At 37.7% G+C, this 20,759-nt stretch overlaps 1 protein-coding gene across 1 annotated transcript in view; it reads right to left on the bottom strand.

Moving 5' to 3' along the window:
- LOC139733802 (beta-parvin-like) overlaps positions 1 to 18,044 on the bottom strand; it is a 35,953-nt gene extending 17,909 nt beyond the window's left edge. Inside the window, exons 1-8 of the mRNA XM_071644608.1 lie at positions 17,931 to 18,044; positions 10,442 to 10,522; positions 9,368 to 9,438; positions 8,492 to 8,594; positions 7,594 to 7,737; positions 5,957 to 6,072; positions 5,183 to 5,241; positions 2,863 to 2,895 (exon numbers count right to left, since the gene is read on the bottom strand). Coding sequence (XP_071500709.1) covers positions 2,863 to 2,895; positions 5,183 to 5,241; positions 5,957 to 6,072; positions 7,594 to 7,737; positions 8,492 to 8,594; positions 9,368 to 9,438; positions 10,442 to 10,522; positions 17,931 to 18,036 — 713 coding nt within the window. The 5' untranslated portion in view covers positions 18,037 to 18,044. The remainder of the gene's footprint in view (positions 1 to 2,862; positions 2,896 to 5,182; positions 5,242 to 5,956; positions 6,073 to 7,593; positions 7,738 to 8,491; positions 8,595 to 9,367; positions 9,439 to 10,441; positions 10,523 to 17,930) is intronic.
- Positions 18,045 to 20,759: the final 2,715 nt, after the last annotated feature.

Here is a 20,759-nt window from a genome sequence, read left to right as displayed (position 1 = left end):
GCAGTTCACTATTAAACTTGAGCGACCCACCCAAAAGATGTTGACAAACGAAACTGCAGTAGATAGTAGGCCTGCTCTAACGTTAGCGCTAGTTGAGCCTAACGTTAGTTCTACCTGTCTAACAGCAGGCCCTATTTCCCGTAATCTCATTCCTAATAATCATTTTTTAGAGTGTCTAACGAGTAAGTTAAAGTCTAACTTGCTCACTGTTTACGTTAGAACACCGTACGAATCACACGAATTTACAGTGGCACTCGATGCTTTAACTGCTAGAATTTTTCCAGTGCCTAATCTAACCTTATACGCTGTTACTGAATGCTACCCAAATTTACAATGTATACTTCCATTTTAACAGGAAATGATAGTCCATATTCATGTACAGACATGACAGCTAGGTAGAAAGACGACAGAAAACACAATCAACTGCAGCTCACAGTCACATCGTTGATCAGCTCGAGCACGCACATCACCGCACTGGCAACCGAACGTACTTGTTGACAGATCGGATAGGCGCATTGCATGTATGAAGCGCGTAGTGAGTTTGCAGTTTGCGAATGTTTACCAGTACGTTGTACAGCAATGCACCGAGTACACTTCAGCGGCTGAGCGCGCAGTTGTCTCTTCATAGTACGCGTACGCGCTGCCCTCCTGCTTTCCCGAGCGTGAATGACTAGTCAATCTTCTTGAAAAGTAAAGCAAGATGCCCTTAAAAAAAGAGGTAAATTACAGAATACCAGCAGTCGAATACTCTTAAATTCATTGGGAGGGATATAAAACAAATATACCAGGCCAATTTTTCGAGGCACCGGTTGAAACTATGTGCCTTCGGTGACTTCAGTAGCACTATTTTCTTCGGGGCGCACTTCAGTAGCACTATTTTCTGAGGGGCGCAGCCCCGAAGAAAATAGTGCTAAGTCACCTCATGTGCATAGTTTCAACCAGTCATGTGCATAGTTTCAACCAGAGCCTCTCAGGCCTGGTATATTTGTATACTATCTGGTTATCACCTAAGAAACCTGCCAGTCCCAAGGACTTTGTTATAATGGGAGTCCACTGTACAATTGTGCACAACAGCTCTACCTGGTGCTAGCAATGTCCTTAAGTGTTTCCTATAAAGATTGTTCTACTTGATGAAACAGAAATGCACTATGATTTTTTTTTTCTTTATGAGGTGCTCTGTCTACGGTTTGGACAAACTGTTTGTGCATAACGCGCATGTGTAATGTGTTGTTGTTTGCAATTGAATCCAACTTCAACATAAGTAATGCCAATTTTTCCCTACTCTCATATGCTTGACTGCTTAAGATTTTACGTTTTCTCAAAATTCACCAATGTGTTCTTCCAAACTGCATTCACTTTATTCACATACATTTACCCATTATGGTTTCATTCCCTTACAAGTTCGCATTTATTTGAATGTAACCTTGTTGATGGAAAAAAATCCTAAAACAACATAAAAATATTACAAATAAACATATGACAGTGGGGTAAATCTTGGATTTTGCACGACCAGACCAATAATCTTTGATATGTATAATTGAAAAAGGAAGAGAGAAAAAAAAAAAAAAGAATGTCTTTTGACTTATTTCCAACAACAACATTAAAAAAATGATACAAGTGTAATACAGTGACTGTTATAGTACTAAATAACCTAAAATCTACTGAATTGGCATTTACAACATCCAAATACTGTAACTTAGCGTTAACTAAGAAAACATAATGGAGATGTTGTGAAGATGTCTCAAAGACTAGCTGGAGACCAGAAAAGTCTCCCCCCCCCCCAAAAAAAAAAGAAAAAAGAAAAAAAAAATATATTTGATTCTCTCACAACACCCTGAAGACCATGCTAGTCTCCAGGAGACGGCACGGAGACATCGCAGAGACGTCTCCACAACCAATGAGACTCAAGTCACCACCAGGTTGCCAACTAGTTTACAAACCAATGAGGTACCCACTTTAATATTATCAACTTTGTTTAACACCCATATGGATCAATTGTTGCATTCCAACACCAATCACAGAGACTCCAACTCTCCCGTTTTTGACGGGAGATCTCCCGCCGAAAGCCCATTTTTGCACAATCTCCCGTTCTCCCGTTTGAGATTTGATTTCTCCCGCCCTGGCTATGTGTCTCCCGGTGGAAAGGATTTCTTACTTATTTCTATCATATGCTGAAAAAATAAGCCTTAGATAGCACCAGAGAACATCTAGATATAGGAACTTCGCGCATCGCACACATCAACTTGGAGTCTCCCGTTTGCTAGGAGTTTCGGGCGGGAGAACCTCCAGATCAGAAGGTGCTTGGGGTTGGAGTCTCTGCAATCACGAACTCTCTGAGACCATGATTTCACCAGTACAAGTTGCCCCATCACAATATCATGTGTTTTGAATATTATGCAGATAAAAATAATAAGCGTAAACATGCTAATCAGTTAATATTTGAAAAGAAACATTGCGAAAAATGTGTGCATTTACCCAAAAAAAAAAAAAAAGTATGACATATTTTTATATGGACAAATGCCAGATTCCACCCACTGTAAACCTTTGTTCACATGATAAATTTGAATCTTATGGATATTTTTTCTGTTTGTTCTTCAAAACTAAAGAAAAGAATAAAGTGTACAACATAATGGCAAATGGAAAAACAAAGAAAGAAACAAACGAACAGAAAAACTTATTTCCAGAAAACAAAACAAAAACAATGCATTGCCTCGTTGTGTTTTACATGTGCCCCATAAGAAATCATATGTGATGGCTTATTAGTTGTACAATTGATGCAAGCTGGATGTTAATCTGGCTATATATGTGGCAAGAGACAGAAGCGAATCGTTGCTGTCATTCAGCAAAGCTTTTCGTCGGTACCTGGCCTGCTCAACATGAAACCATTCCATGGACCTGTGCACAAACAATGCAGTCTCTATTGGTTATTTAAAGAGCTTCCTCCAAGAGGCATGCCAAAAACACAAAGAGACAAGAAAAAACAGAAAGAATACATACATTCACAGTCTACATGTACATGGACTAAAATAGGTTTTTCTATCAATGCTCTATGTCAGCACTAAATGCTATTCTGCTATGATATAATTGATAACATTTCAGTGAGAAAAAACAAAGAAATGAATGACATGAAGACGATGTCTGGAACCTGAAAGAGAAATGACCAAAGTTGCTCGACCCTTTTCCACGGATATCAAAAGAATGATGTGAAGCTACTTTCACTTCTGTTATCAAGAGTCATAATTACCAAATGCCCTATGCAGTCCAGTTTAAAAGGGATATTTCTATCAGGCTATAGAACATTATCTACAAAAATGCCACATATGTACAAAAGTATAGCTGTACCACTGTGATTCATTCCCGTAGTAACTTTCATTAATCTGATGATGGAAAGTTCTTTATATCACCATTTCCTCTAAAAAGTTGCCAAAAGTAGTCTGCTACTGAGAGAAATCCATGCAGCAAATTTTCCTTTATATTTACGTGCAGAAAATTATCATCATACTACACTGGGTATGCCACAGCTATATGACCATTTTGGACAGTCCATGGAATATCAAGTCACATGAAATATGGGCATTACAATTGGATGCAACTTTCTTGTTAGGAGTACTCTTCTGACTCTGCTGGAATTCAGTGGGGTATGCCCCATGAAAATGATTGCCCACAGTGGAAACAGCTTCCACACCAGAGTAAATTCTCCTTCAGACAGTGCATAATTTTTCATTTCTATCTTTATTTATTTATTTTTTATTCTTTATTCATTTTATTTATTTATTTTTTTGCAATCACGCAAGCTGCTCTAATGAAGGCAAAGACTGTAAGGGCAAAAATACCTTCATGTCGATCCAAAGTACTGAAACACTTGGCAACCTGATGATAGATAATTCTGATGAGCTACATGTTGATGATGCAAATGTTACGTTTTTCATACTCTGGGCAATGAGCATCAAGGACAAACTTGGCATGATGGTATTTCAGGCAGAGGGTACATTGAAAATGTCAGCACAAACAGCAAACAACTATCTACTTTTCTCCCTCTGACTACTTCTTTTGACATTCACATGCATATATCTGGAAGCAGAACAGGCAATGTATGTACCATATTCACCAGTGATAAGGTAACACTACTTTTAACAGATATATGAAGAAGTACATGTAAATTTAGGGTGCAGTCTTTACGTCACCATGACCAAATCTAGGTATTTCCAACACAGCAACTTTTTTTTTTTTTAATTTCTTTTGAGTCACTGAAATTGGGATGAGGCTTATTCGGCACTGCAGCCGTATCACTGGCAAACAGGATCATAATGCATCATAATGAAAGACATGGTAGGTATATATCTCTTTGAAGCAATTTGAATTGTTCTTGACATCACATTGCAGAATGCGGTAAGAATGAAATGAAATGCTTACATGTAGTGAGGCACAACATATTCATGAGTTTAGATATAAAAGATAGAAACTAAAGTGACTCCAACATATGCCTCATTCAAAACATAATTTGGTGATTGGCTACCCACTCCATATACTATCTGTTTTCCCCTTATTACAGTAGACGTAATATTCTGTCAAAATTTGGCACCATTTATGGTATGATATTTTCATGCTGCAAATTTAGATCACAACATTGGAGGCCATATTTACTCTTTACATGTGTAAATCCAAATAACAAAACAACAACATTTATTGAACTATTTAATTATGTGTCTCTGAAATCCAGCCCAATTATCAATATGTGTACACTGCGTCAAGCGTAGCAGCAGTGCATGTAAGTGTGACAGGAATTACAAACTTCACCTCGGTTCCTGGCTCACAAGCAAATGTCAGTCAAAATTTTGCCTTCACTTGACATGGTGTACATACCCACTATCAAATGACATGCTCCTCAGTCTGTGGCTCATGCTCACTACTGTGACACAAGATGGCAGCAAACACAGTTTGGAATGGTAGCAATTGCCTGGATGGGCAGCTCAGGAGAGCACTGTCATTTCAAAATGCACCGACTCAATTGCTCCCTCCCCCTTCTGATTAAGCACACCTCTATCCTTCATATCCCTTAAATTTAAAAACAATGCATATCAAAACACTACTGACAACAAAAGTATACATGTACACTTAACTGCTGTTGCCAACTTGACAGAAAAGGGTATAAGCAAATTCTCCTGAACACATTCATACTCACTCGTTGGTGGCAGTAATTTCCTCTTCTACTCTTGTAGTCTGGAGCACACCATCTTTTTTCTGGAGACAAAAAAAAAAGAAAAAAGAAAAGAAAAAATGAGTTGAGAGTTAGTATGAGCACATCTCACTGGCTACCACATTAGTCATACAAATTCAAACATAGTCATGAGGAGACAAGGACACACTCGCATCTTCCTACCTGTATGTACTGTCAACATATTCAACTATCTTTGTCGAACTGCCCTACCTAAAAACAAGCTGTATCATACCTTTTTAAATTCCCTAGTACAAGGTGCATGTTCCTTTAATATATCTTTAATGTTACATTGGTAAACATCCAGGTTATTCTTGTTGGAAGGGTCGAACTAACAAAGTGTGTCACTCTTTACATATAGAAGATGGAAATAAAAGCAGTGTTCTCATATCTTGTCCCCCTTACTTGGCTTAAAAAAACGGCAAGTGGTACAGGCACAGGTGTTACATTGAGGTTAAGAATACTTCTATACATAGTAGCAAGAATCTAAAATTACTCATCATCTACAACAGATGTACAGTTACTTAAGACTAACAAACCAAGCATACATTTACTTTCTAATGCAGTCCTGTCACACATACATTGATTTTCTTATGCAGTTCTGTCACGAATAAATTTTAAAAATGGCTCAATTAGAACAATTACACTGATATGTGAGACTCGGAGTGACTGAATGCTAGGGGAGAAATAAAAATCTGTCTGGTGACAAAACTTTCTGCCCACTGTCTCCAGTCCACTAACCTGTACTACAACCACCTTGATCACCACATACTGGGGGATCATGATGGGTGCCTTGAAGTGGAAGGCGAGGGCGACCAGCAAGTGAAGGATGGCAACCAGGTTACGGGAGTGAATCGCTGGAGGACAGAGTATTATGCAAATCAGAAAATAGAGACGAATAGTGAGACTGAACTCGTGGATTCTGCTGACTAGAGTCAAATAAGGCAATGCGTCCATCCTACTGCTTCATGATTGCTTTCAAGATGGCTTAGGAAGGCTGGAGGATGGGTACCCGTAGTTATCATCAATCAATCATGCAAAGCAAACATTGAAATTTCAGAATGTGACCATGAATTCTTATGCCTGATCTTCATCAGAGCTTTTCCATGGTCGTGCCATGGAATTGTTTTGTTCAGACATGAACAAGATGCAAAGTCTAACTGAAATTCACAAACCTCTACACTTAAAGCATGAAAACTAAATTCAAGGTATTAATCTTCACCTTTGACCTTGGCAGCTCATCTCTAAAGTCAATTTTTCCAAACACATTCTTTTGGCTGACCTTGATTTCAAGCATAAGCCATCATTTAATGATGCAAAGAGTTAACTTGATTTCAGACAACATTACCATGCAACTGATCAATTGCCCTACATCAACGAGGAATTTCATGAATTTAATCATTAACATGTTCTCTATCTGTCTTTGTTTTTGGATATCTCAGTAATTTCAAAATTGATTTTCATCAAATAAACTTCTAATTCCTCTTAGAATTGTACGGTCTTCAATATTTCATATGTGACCGTGCATCACAAAACGAACAAAAAGTCGCACACTGATTTTGTGTGGGGACTGAAAATAGGTGAAATGGGTCAACCTAGCCAATCTGGACTTTTTCATATTTTCTGAAAGAGCAAGTCTTCATCTACATTATGCTAAAATTTGGGATCATAAAACGGGCAGGAAAGTGTGTTTTTAGCAGTTTATCTCGAACATTTTTTGGTAGAATAATGTGATTAGGTGTGTCTTTAGAGTCCAATTTTCATTTCTTAACAACCTTGTACACACTCTTCACTTTCAACTATAATAACTTTTGAAAGGATGATGCTACTGCTTTGAAAGTTGGTATCAATTATGGACAGAATGTGTTGATAAGGCCTGCTCACTTCCAGATTAATCTGATAATCCCTTCATTGTGTTACTCTGGTGGTTTACATACTATTTTTTGTCACATTCATCGCACAGCCAGCACGGCTTGGTAAAAATTTAGCGCTTGAATAGACACTGTAATTCAGAGCCTCTTTTCTCAGTTCACTCTCTTCCCGAGTGTGTGCTTTCTTTCCAATATTTAGATAGGTTAGGAGAGTCCATTTGATTTGAGTTATACATCATTTTAAAGCTTATGGTCTGCTCTTTCAGAATATGCTCTTAACTAAAAAATTTCATGTCTGGCGACTTTGTGTTCGTTTTGTGATGCAGGGTCACATATGAATGGTTTCTGATTATCTCACAAAAAGTTAAAACCTAAATCCTCATCTCAACCAAAACTATGCCATCTCTTGAGCAGCAGAGGAAAAGTGGCTATTGAATTGGAATGAAAGCAGCTGACTGGTCACTGGCAGCTACAAACCATTGTACAGGCTCTAATGCTCTGCCTTACCGTCGACACTCCACTTGTCCTTGTTCCATCGGGGGAGGTTCAGGAGCTTGTTGACATAGTCCAGGATGGACTTCAGCTTCTGCTTCTGGAAGATTTCTGACTGCATCACCTCGCGCACCTCAAACTTGATTCCCGCCAGTTTTTCTGTTCAATGGCATGGAAGGTATTCAAGCGTGATGAAGCCCACCTCCTCTCACTTCTAAATTACTTTGGTACCTAATTCTGCATATCAAACTCTCAATCAATTTCAGAGACTAATCTAAGCTGCTGAACTATGAACCAATCTGTAAGCCAGCAACTGACTATGACAGAACGGTTGGAGGTAATTGTGCTGATTTATTGAAGAGTGATCCTAGTTTTTCATACCAGACAGTAATGAGGTTACTTTGTTTTCTTTTGTGCACAGCAGTCACACAGATAGTTGTAACTAGAAATGTGCTCTGAAAGCGCAGATCTCCGCCAAGCAGCTATTTTGCACTCACACACACTTATTGAAAATCGTCCAATTTCCCAATACAGAAGACTTTTGTTTATGTCATCAACTTCCAACTGCATGGCACCTCGTCCAAGCACAGCATGTACTTTAGAGCACATATTCAAACCTCAAATATGTGCAGCTTGAACTCCTAGACTCATTGACCCTATTTTTAAAAAGATAAAATATCCTTCAAATATCCATAAAAATTCCTGGATCGCTACCAAAACTTTATAATCTGCTCCTTGTGTCATTATCAACTTTTCCTGCAAAGTTCCATCCAAATCCATCCAGAACTTTTTGAGTTATTTAGCACACAGGCAAACAAACAAACAAACCCACGCCGATGAAAACATTACTTCCTTCCTTGGTGGAGGTAATCAGATTTTCATGGAAGGGACAGAGATGCTGGGGGATACTGACCGACAAGGTTGCCCAGAATCTGACCATCATAGAGGTCCTCTTCCAGGTCTCTGACAATTATTCGCTTGTCCTTCAGCTCTTCGTTGATCCACTTCTTTAGCACCTGAGATGATGAGAAGCAGGCAGAGGGTACACTGTTTTAATCAACATTATCTGATGACTGTATTTTCATAAGAAATAGAAACTCATTTGAATTGCAGTAAAGGTACCACTTGTTGACAGTAACAGTGGCTGAAGTTAACATAACGGCTAGCTCTGTGCTCTTTTGAAGGACAAAATAAACAAAATGCAAACCATACTTGATGAATTTTTAGATAGCTTACTCAAAATTGACATAGTTATTGTGCAGTTAGAACTTTACATGACATGTGCCTTACTGTCATTTTCGGAACACATACCCCATTGTTAAAAGCATGCAAAAACAGGAAGAGACATTAAATGTAATGTTTTGCCAATACTATGTAGAAGTAGCACTGTGTGTACTGAAAGAAAGAGAAATACACTACATGACAAAATTTCTTGCCCTATTTACTCTTCTTTGACTTTGCTCTCAATCATAATACACGACAAATCTAACAAAAGCTGACCATAGAGTGCTTAGTGATACTGTCGGTTGGTTCTTTGCCGTCATCTTTTCCACGGCTAGAGTTTCAATGAAAACTATCAATACTACCTCTTCTAGTAGTATGAAATCATACTGTTTTGTCAGAATTTAGACAAGGACATGAACAGGGAATATCATTCCATAAACCCGACATAATGACCTTGAATAATGCCATTCTCCATATGTGTCCATAATGACCTCGAACAATGCCATTCTCCATACATGTCATAAGACTGGTAACACTTGGAAAACATGTCGAGATAAGAGCCTACCTCAATCAGCTCCTTTAACTTGATACTCTCCCTGGAATCTGGTTCAATCATAGAGCGCTCCTCTCCTTCCTCTGGTAGAATTCAAGAAAAGAAGGACACAGTAAACAGAACTTGGGTCTAGGTCAAAATTCAAGTCACTATCAAACTTTTTTGTATTGAAACTTCGTGGGTGGGTTCATCTTTCACTCAAAAACAGGAAATTGTTGATACCAGATACTGACTTCCTACATGTGGTACCATGGTATAAATCCTAAATCATTATTCTAAGAGCTCTGTGGCAATGCACACTACGGTCCATCCTAAGGTCAAACTATGTAGTAATTCAGGTTTCATGCTATACTTTAGTAGATGTACACATAACTTCTGCTCATTAAAACAATTCTCTTTTTTAGGTCACTGTGCTGGTAACATACTTATTATTTTTTATTGAATATCTATGATTTTAGCATAGAAGCAAACAGATTTAGTCTGCACAAATTTTCCAGTTTTCATAGATATCTGCTGTAGGTAGCGTTTGGCATCGGTCTACGACAAGCTTCCTTTCAGTCATTTACTATCCATACAAGGAATGAAAGGGCTTTTAAACCTCTTCCAATATAACATTAATTCAACTGCAAGAAAGCAAAAAAAAAAAAAAATTATGTCCCATTCAACTTCAAACTCTAGTAATAACATAAATCCAAATACTGTAAAAGTGGATTTTTTTTGCTCAACTAATTTTTCAAACTTGGCCGGGTGAGAAGAGTTTCGCGTGTTTTTAATTCGGCAGATTCAAGACACCAACTACTGGAACATATGGCACACAAAAATATTTGTGGGCTTTTACTTTTGCGCTAGCTTCTGGTTGCGCAAAATGTGCGAAAATTTCAACACGGCAAAAATTTCCACTTTGACAGCAATGATAATGCTCATGATGGAATTACAATATGTGATAAAAGCTTAAAAGCACTATTAAAATACAAGTGTACATGGATATTAATCTTCATTACTCTTGGGGATTCAAATTCAAAATGCATAAGATTTGATTCTGACAGAAAAATTTTTGTGCTGTACTGTCTACGTGAGGACACTCACCCATGATGAAGCTTTCTGGGTTGAATTCAGTAGGACTGCCTGGAGACTCCAGGGCATTCTTCCCAACATCATTGATATCATCTATGTACAGAGAGAGAGAGAGAGAGGGGGGGGGGGGGGAATATTGTCATGTTTTTTTTTTCCAGATTCTAATCATCAGGGAATCAGAACACCTTGTTCCCTTCATATTAAAAATCATTTTGGGGCAAGTGGTATTAGAACTTCAAGTTTTCCACAAATCTGTTTACATGATGAGTATGATATTGTACATCAAAGCAAGCCATCAGGTAATCATTCAAATACAATACAATGTAATGGGAAGAGATAAGGAAAGAGAGACATAAAAGAAGCAGTATTAGACAGAAAGCACATATCAATGGATCTCTGACTTTTCATAACTTTTCAAAAGTTTCAAACAGTGAAACTTGTACTCTATAAACATAATAGCATAACTGAAGAGCAGTCTCTGTTTTGGTGGTTTTGCTCAGACTTACTCCAAATCCATTTCCATCTAGTATTCAAAGTAAGCCAAGTGCTTTACTACAAATACTACAAATATAGCCTATAAGACAATCAATACTTCATACTTACAACTTCTCTGCATTGACAAAAGTGGCCATTCTTGGTACCTAATCGTGATTGGCAACACGTCAAACAGTTGTAATATCACACAATGCCCTCCATTCCCCTATCATGTGGACAACCTCTAAATAAGGGCATTTCTTTCAAAACTAGAGAAGCACTCTGAGAGTGCAGACCTCCGCCAAGCATGCAGCTCATTTCCATCACTGATCTTGTTCTTCCATAGAGATATCAGTGATTTCCACCCATACGTACAGTACTTACACTTCATGCTGAAGGTCTCCCAATTTCCCAATTAGAAGCCTTTGTTACGTCATAAACCCTCAGCTACACACATAGTGCGCCTAGCCCCAGCAGAAACTAGAGCACACACTTTAGTGCGCGCATGCAAACCTCAAATATGCGCAGCCTGAACTCCCAAGTTTATTGACCCTACCTGCCAAAATATCAAAAATCCTTCATAAATTCCCAAAAAATTCTCGGATCACTACCAAAAGTTAATCGTTTGTTACTTGTACCATTCTAAACCTTTCCTGCAAGTTTCATCCCATCCGTTCACTACTTTTTGAGTTATTTTGCACATGGACAAACGAACGAACGAACAAACCAACGGTAATGAAAACATAACCTCCTCCCTTGGCGTAGGTAATAATGGATTATAACCTATAACAATGCATCCTTGTTTAGTGCAGGACAAGAATTACATTTTGGGCATCAACAAACGAGTGGGAGGTTTATTTGCATGCTCTTTTTTTTTTCAATCTTAAGCTAATTATAATGTACAATGGAAAGCTTCTGTCAAAGTTGCCTTATATACTTAAAGTACGTAAATGCAACCACAACATTAACAAATCATGGATATCAGAGTGATAATGCTACATACTGTAAGAGTGTGTTACACACTTTATTACAGGAGAGGAGTCTTCTAATATGCACAAGTTAACTTCAATTTTGAGAGTGGTACGAAAATAATAATACAGACAGCTAATTCATATATTTAGAGAATACGAATCAATAAAAACTTCTACGTAATAGTGGTCTAATACACAGTTTACTGGTAGTATTCATATTCTGCCTCAGAAAATATAGAAAAGTCAATGCAAATCTAGTAAGTCCAAGTATTATAAGGGGGCTACCTGAAAAAGAGAGCTCAAGACAGTACTGTATACAAGTTATTAATAGGTTTCAGTGTGTAAGAAGGTTAAAGTACCTCTGAATTAATTGTTTGAACCCACTGGCACAAGGTTAGCTGTGCTAGTTTGGATACTTCGGAGGTAGATTTTACTGTGAGTTATCTAATATCTGTTTGTATGGAAAGGGTCATAATCCTTAAAATATGGCAAAACTGTGTGCTGACTGTATTTTGCCAGATTCATGGAAAAACTATGCGTCCTGTGGGCCTACTTATCTGATGCATGGTTATGGGAAATGCAAATGGCATGTCTGGAAAGGAAAATATGCATTTGGTGAGTGAGAATAGAAGTTTAGAACATGGACCATGGTCTGACTCTGACGTCTGGCTACTCAGATACAGATCGATCTTTCGCTCAGTTCCCATAAGAGTATATAAAAAAATTTATCAAGAAAAATGGGATTAGGAAACACCTATAGATCAGGTCCTAAGTTAGAACTGAAACAAGAGCCAAGCCCAAGAAAATAATTTCTCTTGATTCAGTAATCTCGTTTGACACACGCATGAATGACTTAGATAATATATTGTTTGTCTAAGGCCAAGTAAAAAAAGATAGTAGTTTCTCGTCCGGGTTTTTTGAGCAAGGCGATGAGGGAGGTCCTTACTATTTGATATCTTACTATTTTTTTCGAGGATTGTCAAAATGAAAGTAATATGTGTTTCTCGTCCGGTAATTCTGAGAAAGGTAACAAGAGAGGGCTTTACTATTTTCTATATCCAATTTACGAAATGAAATATCACTCTGGTAGCTGCGTTATAATTTTATGAGAGACCAGGTCCCAAGTGTATGTCTTGCCTGCACTCTGTGCATCTTCAAACAAATAGATGTATGTACCATACTTGAAATGAAACTTCATGCATGCAGAAATTGCTTTTCTTTCCACTACAGATGTCGAAGGGAAAATGGCCATCTTAATACTGGTATTTAGTGTTGTAACGGCATTTCTGATACCAGTGTACTTGCAATTCTGATGTATTGTGCTGTTAATTGAAACAGGTATAAAACATGTCTTTCAACAAATGTACGACTGAAATAAGTTCCATGATATTCAAAATACTGCTTTATTTATCATTTGTGTTTGTGACTTTTTGTGTAGCTGGTATGTATCTGCATTTCTTCACAGTACAATAAATTATTGTAGCACATTCAACTGGAAACTGGCTTGTACAATAATTGCAGATGGATGTCAAAATGATACTGATATGGCATTATAGCATTAAACATTTAAAGATGTTTCTTCATGTTCTAAAAAGACATTTGATAATCACTCATCATTTGGATGATGAATGATTGTATACCAAAACTACATAATGTTGTAAAACATGTACCTGTGAAGGTAAGTCACATTCTCCCTTCATTTCTTCCATGGCCATCATTACAGTGCTACCAAGAAGCAGCACTGAGCAGTTATATAAACCACTTTTGAGTGATGCACAATTTAATACCAAATCTGCGTATATTGCTGTTTATGCATGACAAGTATACCAACTACACTGTGACTGTATTCATTCAGTCATATCAAGGGTATGGAAAAAAATTAACATAAATTATACACATTTATGCATCACTTGCTGAACCTATGAATCCAACCATTATCTCTGGAAATGCATAGCATTATTATTGCCTTTCAACACAACACAAACTTACTGAGTTAGATCTTTTCTCATCTGTAAACTTATTCGCTCAAGGATTTAAAATGCCGCAGACAATACTGCCAATTGTCAACCCTGTGAAACAACCACCTGATTTCCTTTTTACTGAAAGACAGAATACAAACCAGTTGACTACTATATTCACTATTTAAAGCCGTTCGCTGTGTACACGTGCGCTTGAGATCGGTTCTCTCCGTCACTCCACGATTTTTTTTTCCAGCTCCAGAACGCCTGCTATGCTGTCTGGCTGGTCTCCTCTACTACGGTGAAACCCCGTTAAAACGAGTTCGGTTATAACGAGGAACCGCTTATAACGAGGTGATCGCGTCGGTCCCGTTTTCCTTTGCGTGTAATGGCAGAAGGAATCGGTTATAACGTGTTCGGTTATAACGAGATTCCGGTTATAACAAGGACAATTTCGGTAAATCATGATAAAGATAAACATAAGCAATTTGATCGGATATAACGAGGTTCTATTTCTTGACCAAATTGCCGCTTTGAAACACGCGACAAATGAAACATTGGAAACCGAAATCTCGCTATCCACGTCTTTTCCCGTTTTGCAGAGAACCGTTCCTTCCATGTTTTCTTCTTAATCACGCGATAAGACACAGGAACACCTTCCGATGTTCCTACTAAATTATTAAACATAATCATTAGATTTTCTTTTTCGCGAGAAACGCGTGCGTGATATGAGGTCAGACCACAGCGCAACGACAAAAAAAAAAAATAGATAACGCATTCAAAAACTTTTCATGTAGCGACAATAAAATTGTGACCAAAATGGACAATTGGAATGCGTGTGCAACTCATCATTATATCCTTTCCAATTTTAGTTCCGACTTCCAGTTCTTTTGCTGGTTTTGAGCAAATATGAGATTGGATGATCAAAGCCGAAATGATAAAATCATCGCCCCGATCCCGCCGAGTGACAGTAGCGTTAAAATAGTTGAGTACCACGGTAACGCATGTTAACCTATACTTAATCAGTGTTCAGAAAAAGAAGCAAACGCATTTATTAGTTTCAATAGATCTGGATTTGTTCATTTTAACAAATGATAATTTGAATATGAGTGTGTATGATCAAAGCAGAAATAATTAGTGAAATCATCGCGATCCTGCCAGGTGACAGTAAAGAGTAAAAATAGTTGAATAACGCATGTTAACCTACTTAATCGGTGCTCGGAAAAAGAAACAAACGCATGTATTAGTTTGAATAGAGCTGGATTTGTTCATTATCATTTAACGAATGATAATTTAAATATGAGTATGTATAATATGATTAAAGCCGAACTAATTAATTAAATCATCGCGATCTCGCCGGATGACAGTAGCGTAAAAATTGTTGAATAACGCATGTTAGTAACCTACTTCTTAATCGGTGCCCGGAAATAGAAACAAACGCATTCAACAGTTCAAAAAACGATGTACAAAACGCGAAGAGATTTTCGGAAGAAAATAAAGAACGCATTTTTTATCCCTTCGAGCGCAACGATCATACATTGTATAAAATTACAGCCAAGTAATGATTCATGAAATTATCGAATTCCCGCTGGGCACCAACAGCGTAAAATACCTCGCAAGTTAGCGGTAAACAACGCACGTATGTTACTCTGAAATCATCGCGATCTCGCCCGGTGACAGTAGCGTAAAAAAAGTTGAATGACGCATGTTAACCTAAATCAGAAAAAGAAACAAACGTATTTATTAGTTTGAATAGGTCTGGGTTTGTTCATTATCACAATTTTAACACTGCATTTCACAATGAAGATTTTTCTTTCTTTCAGAATGGTCCACGAGGTACAGATTTGCGTAAACAGGATGACAACCTCCCACATTCAATCCTGTCACATTATTTTCAAGAACGGTCGTACAAAACGCGAAGAGATTTTCGGAAGAAAATAAAGAACGCACTTTTAATCCATTTGGGCGCAACGATCATACATTGTACATGACATTGTGTACAAGATTACAGCCGAAATGATTCATGAAATCATCGCATTCCCGCTGGGCACGAACAGCGTAAAAATACCTAGCAAGTTAATTACGGTAAACAAGGCCTGTATGTTACTCTATATATTTGCCCCCATATTTGCGCTGGTGTTTAGAAAAAGCTGAACAAACAAGAATTACAATAAAGAATTAACTTTCAGCCTCTATTTCTTCGTCTAATTCACAAATAATCTCCCTTTATACTCTCAATAATAACGCTCAATAATTGTGTAATAACAACGCAAAGGATATTGATGGGTATATGACGTCATGCTTATGTTTTTCTTTGTTTTTTTTTATGAGTATAATTATCACGAGGTACCGGTTACAACGAGGTAATAGGGAGCTTTAGATTTTAGACGCGCGGACGTTCAAAGGAAAAAAACATGTTCTGAGCTTGCGCAGTAGCGCGCGTAAAGTCAATCTATTTTTAGCTTGCGTCGCCTGAGTTGTTTACTACGCGTACTGGGCTATTTTCACGTCCGCACAGTTTGCGACGTAGAGAGCTTCTTCATGCACTGATCATATGGGGGCGCGATTTTATTTTTTATACGTTGCGTCCCAGCGTAATCTAAAGCTACTTTTCCACACGACGCAGGGAGAGGAGAACGTCCAGCGCAAGCGTCGGCTCAAACGTCCGCGCGTCAAAATCTAAAGCTCCCTAATATCGCCGGTCCCACGGACCTCGTTATAACGGGGTTTGTGGTTACATTGCGCAATCAATCTAGCAGCACATGAATCGGGCAACAGCACGAGAGAAATGTACAGAAGGTGCTCAACGTCCTGTCTACATCACGACGTACCGAGTGCGCTGTACATCACAGCCCAGGCCCGCCCATCCAACTACATACTAGTACAGTTCAACTGCTTTGTGGGTCATTCCTTCTTGCCGAGCTCGCAGTATGAAATGCATGCGTTATTACATACGCACTGCAGAAGTTAGAGGACGCAAGGCGTAATTAGAAATAAGACATCACGATTGGTAGGTGAATTGTCGATTTTTTTGTTTTCCGGCGGCCGAAAAAATAGTAAATATCAAACAAGTCGATGCGGTAACTGAAAATCGATGCGGGCGGGGAGCGGGCTGGGACGAGAATTATGAATTTCTTGGTATTTTCAGCGCCATTTTGAAAATAGTAAATAGTAAAAAAATCGATGCGGCGGCCAAAATCGATGCGCGCGAGGACGAGAAACTGGTTTCTTTTTTTACTTGGCCTAATCACTTGTTTATTGTAATGTTTTGTCATCTGTATAGTCCAATGTACTCTGTAATGTTTTGTTCTGTGATACTACTGATAGTAATTAATAATTGTACCATTTTTAATTGTCAGGGATCAGCCTTTGAAAGGCCTTCATGGCCTATTGTTGATTCCCCCACATGTTATATATTTATTGCATTGCATCTTGCATGATGTAAGTTGCGCTCATGTAATGTTTGTATGTCTTTTTATCTACCCTGTGGAAATAAATGAAATGAAATGAAATGAAATGAAATGAAATGGTCAAAAGTCAGATTCTTTCTTCTAACTCAAAATGGTTGGGAGATCTGGAATGACCCAAATTCCATGACCAACTAACAACAAAAGAGGTTTTAAATACTTTGGCTCTAAAGTTCTATCTATGACGTTTTTACACAGGTCACAGATCATTAGATTTATTCCCCCGAACCAAAGTGTTGGTACAATTGTATACCGAACGACCAGAATTCTAATTTGATGGTAATAAGGGTCAGTTTGTATCACTGTGTCTCGAGTACGGAATGCCAAGCATATAAGTTATAACTCGTTGTACTTGGTAATAGATTTCTAGGACCTACCTATCATGGCAATGCCAGTGCCAATGGCTACTCACACGTAATGCACGTATTGACACGATTGGGCTGGTAGAGCGGGACGGTGTGCACTCGTCGGTGCCCGATCACTGCACCGACTGTTGCTGAGGCATGCTAAATATATGCGAAGAATGTGTGTGGGACACACCGAGTATTAGTCAGTAAAATCTCAATACTTCCATCCCTTTTACGCCACAAAATCTTAAATACACCAAAAATATGGCTGCCAGGCAACTTACCCTCTTTACCCTTCTTCTTTCTTCCTAATGTAGTCACTTTGTCGAGAAAGGACTCCTCCTTCTTATCTTTCTTCAGAGTAGCAGCAGTTTTCGCTGGGGAAGCCATTTCGCCTGCTTGTGTTGTGTGACTAGACTGAGTTGAAGTTAGTCGACCTTTTTTAGCGGCTTACGAGCCGGGTCGGGTTGACTGAAGTAATCGACCAGAAATGCTATACCACTCTTACTGGACTTTGGAGTCCAGCAGGAGGGCATTTCATGACGCGTTTTGTCTGACAAATTCACTCTCAGCCAATCAGATGCAAGAATTCCAGTTCCGTATAACAGTTTTTGAAGTGAAGTTTATTTAACACCCAAAAACAATTATGCATCAGCAATTACATAAATCATGAATTCTTAAAGATACATGCCTACACAAGATAGGCCCAAATGGCGTTCCATATAGGACCTCTTAAGAAGCCAGGCATGTGAGTGGTGTCCCGAGGCCCCTAGGCCTAATATATTTGCTAACATATCAATTGATTACTCGATGGAGGAGCTTTCTTTACCGTATAATTATATCATGGTATGAATCTATGAGAGAAAGGGAAATTTAATTGGCAAGATTGTGGAGAGGATTGGAGTTTAAAATCGAACTGCCAAATGGTACTAATTCATGCATGGTACTGTAGCAACCCTAACTGAAGAAATTGTGGTTTACTCGGCTGTCTGAAGTCTGACTTTGTGATACACTTAATCATTTTCTTTTGAATACCTTAAATTCATCAATATGAGTCTCAAAGTAAGTATTGTCCCATCAGTGCAACATTACAATTCGTCAGGTACGGAAAAACAAAGTGTACAGAGTTTTTGAAATTCTCACAGGCAAAATACATCTTTATCCATATAACTTTCATGCTTCGAGAATTTGATGGTGCGAACAGATTCTGACGGAGGTTTCCAATTAAGTCAACAGCTAATCAACAATAAATCCAAGGAAATTGAATATAACTTATCGCTACGAACAACGTTGTGTCCCCCAACATGTATAGTAACAATATCGTTCTGAGTAATTTTACCTCTATAGGTTAAAAAAAAATAGTACATGAATTCGTCTTTGGAACATTTAACAATAGTTTATTACAGCAAAGTTATGTTCAGTAATGTTGTGAACGTTTTATTTTAAGTATAGCTTTTAAACCATAATAACGTTAATAGTAGAGTTTATGCTCTCAAATGTCTTTTTCAAATCTACAATTAGGAAAATTCCAAAGCAAAACTTTTCATCATGAAATTATTTTGTTACAGAATTTAACAAGTTAAAAACACCCATGCTAGTAGAAAAATCATTCGGGAAACCAAACAGCTGCGAGATCAGAAAACCTCCATAAGAACCCGTAACGCTTGTAGACTAGTTTTCCTATAGATCTTCAGGAAAGACTGATGAAATCCAAAAAGCTATCGGTTCTGTAATTAATCAGATTTTTATCATCATCTCTTTTATCATACACAGGAACTACCTTGACTTCTTTGAACTTGTCAGGCACAATTCCTTTTGACAACGAATTATTGAAATTAAGACATATTCAGGGCTCATCAAAAAAAAATGAATACATTCCTTGACAACCCGAGGGGTGATATTTTCTTAACCAATTGAGTGTGACAACTGAAGCGATTTAAGGTACACATTTTGTGATTTCAATTACAGAGTACAGATGGACTAAAAAAACGAAGACGACGTATCACTTTGCTTTAAGTATTCATGAAAAGATTGTGGAAATGGCGGAATTTCACTACTTATTTTACCGGGTAGCCTATAAAATACTTGTTGAAAGCTTCAGCCTGTTTGCTTAACACCAAAAATGATCTCCCATGAAACATCTCAGAAGGGATTGAACACTTCTTACCCCTCCCCATATAAGATATCACTGATGTGTAACCATGTTGTTTTAATATAACTCTTTACAACCCATGGTAATAAATATTTTTCTAGACTGCATACTTCTTTTTTTAAGTATCAATATGCGTTTTGACAAATTGCTATAAAGCTTGTGTTTACGATTTATTGACTTCAATATACCAAAAGTAATCCGAGGTATCTTGGACTTTTCCTTATACTTGTCACTTGGAAAAACAGGGAAAAATAATTGATCATATAACTCAGTGAAAACCTGAATGACATAATCGCATGAATCGTGCATACGCACGTACATATTATGTATGTATTCAATTCAATTCAATTCAATTCAATTCATGTACGTATGCTGAGTATCAATGTATGTACGTATGCTGAGTATGCCCATGATTTCTTTTGTCACAGATACTACTAAAACACAGATCAATTCTCTCAGCTCCTATTTACGTCGATGTATACGGCAATTTGTTAATCATTTGCATCACTGCTTTCTTATTATGCAACCAGCTATTAAAAAAAGAAAAGAAAAGATTCGAAGCCTATCTAGATAAAGTTTTGTACCAGACAAATTCCAAATTATACAGTCCAATGTCTTGACATACAAGGCAACCTCCCCGAGAGCCTTGTCAGACCGACGTGCATGAACAAAAGAGTATCCTGATATCCCATATTTGGGATGAAGTAACGTCAGGTGTGGTTTTAACAAGGTTTCAGAGTTACCAATTACTGAAAAGTTTGTTTGAAGTAGGACAATAAAGAAACAAGCTCGTCATGATTTTTTATTTAAGCTTCCAGCATTTACATATAAAATATCAAAATTATAATCTATAATAAATTACCTTGAAAAAAAAAATCACAATCAATTAAGCGCATCCACTAACTTTTTTTTCCTTGTCAGCTGATAAAATCCTGAAGTGGCACAAGAAAATAAATATAAA

The sequence above is a fragment of the Diadema antillarum genome, unplaced genomic scaffold, assembly GCF_040938485.1.
Source record: "Diadema antillarum isolate AM-2024a unplaced genomic scaffold, OU_Dant_1.0 seq00000491_RagTag, whole genome shotgun sequence".
NCBI classification, from domain to species: domain Eukaryota; kingdom Metazoa; phylum Echinodermata; class Echinoidea; order Diadematoida; family Diadematidae; genus Diadema; species Diadema antillarum.
Note: the sequence above shows the minus strand (reverse complement) of the source record. Positions and strands in the feature narration are given on the sequence as shown.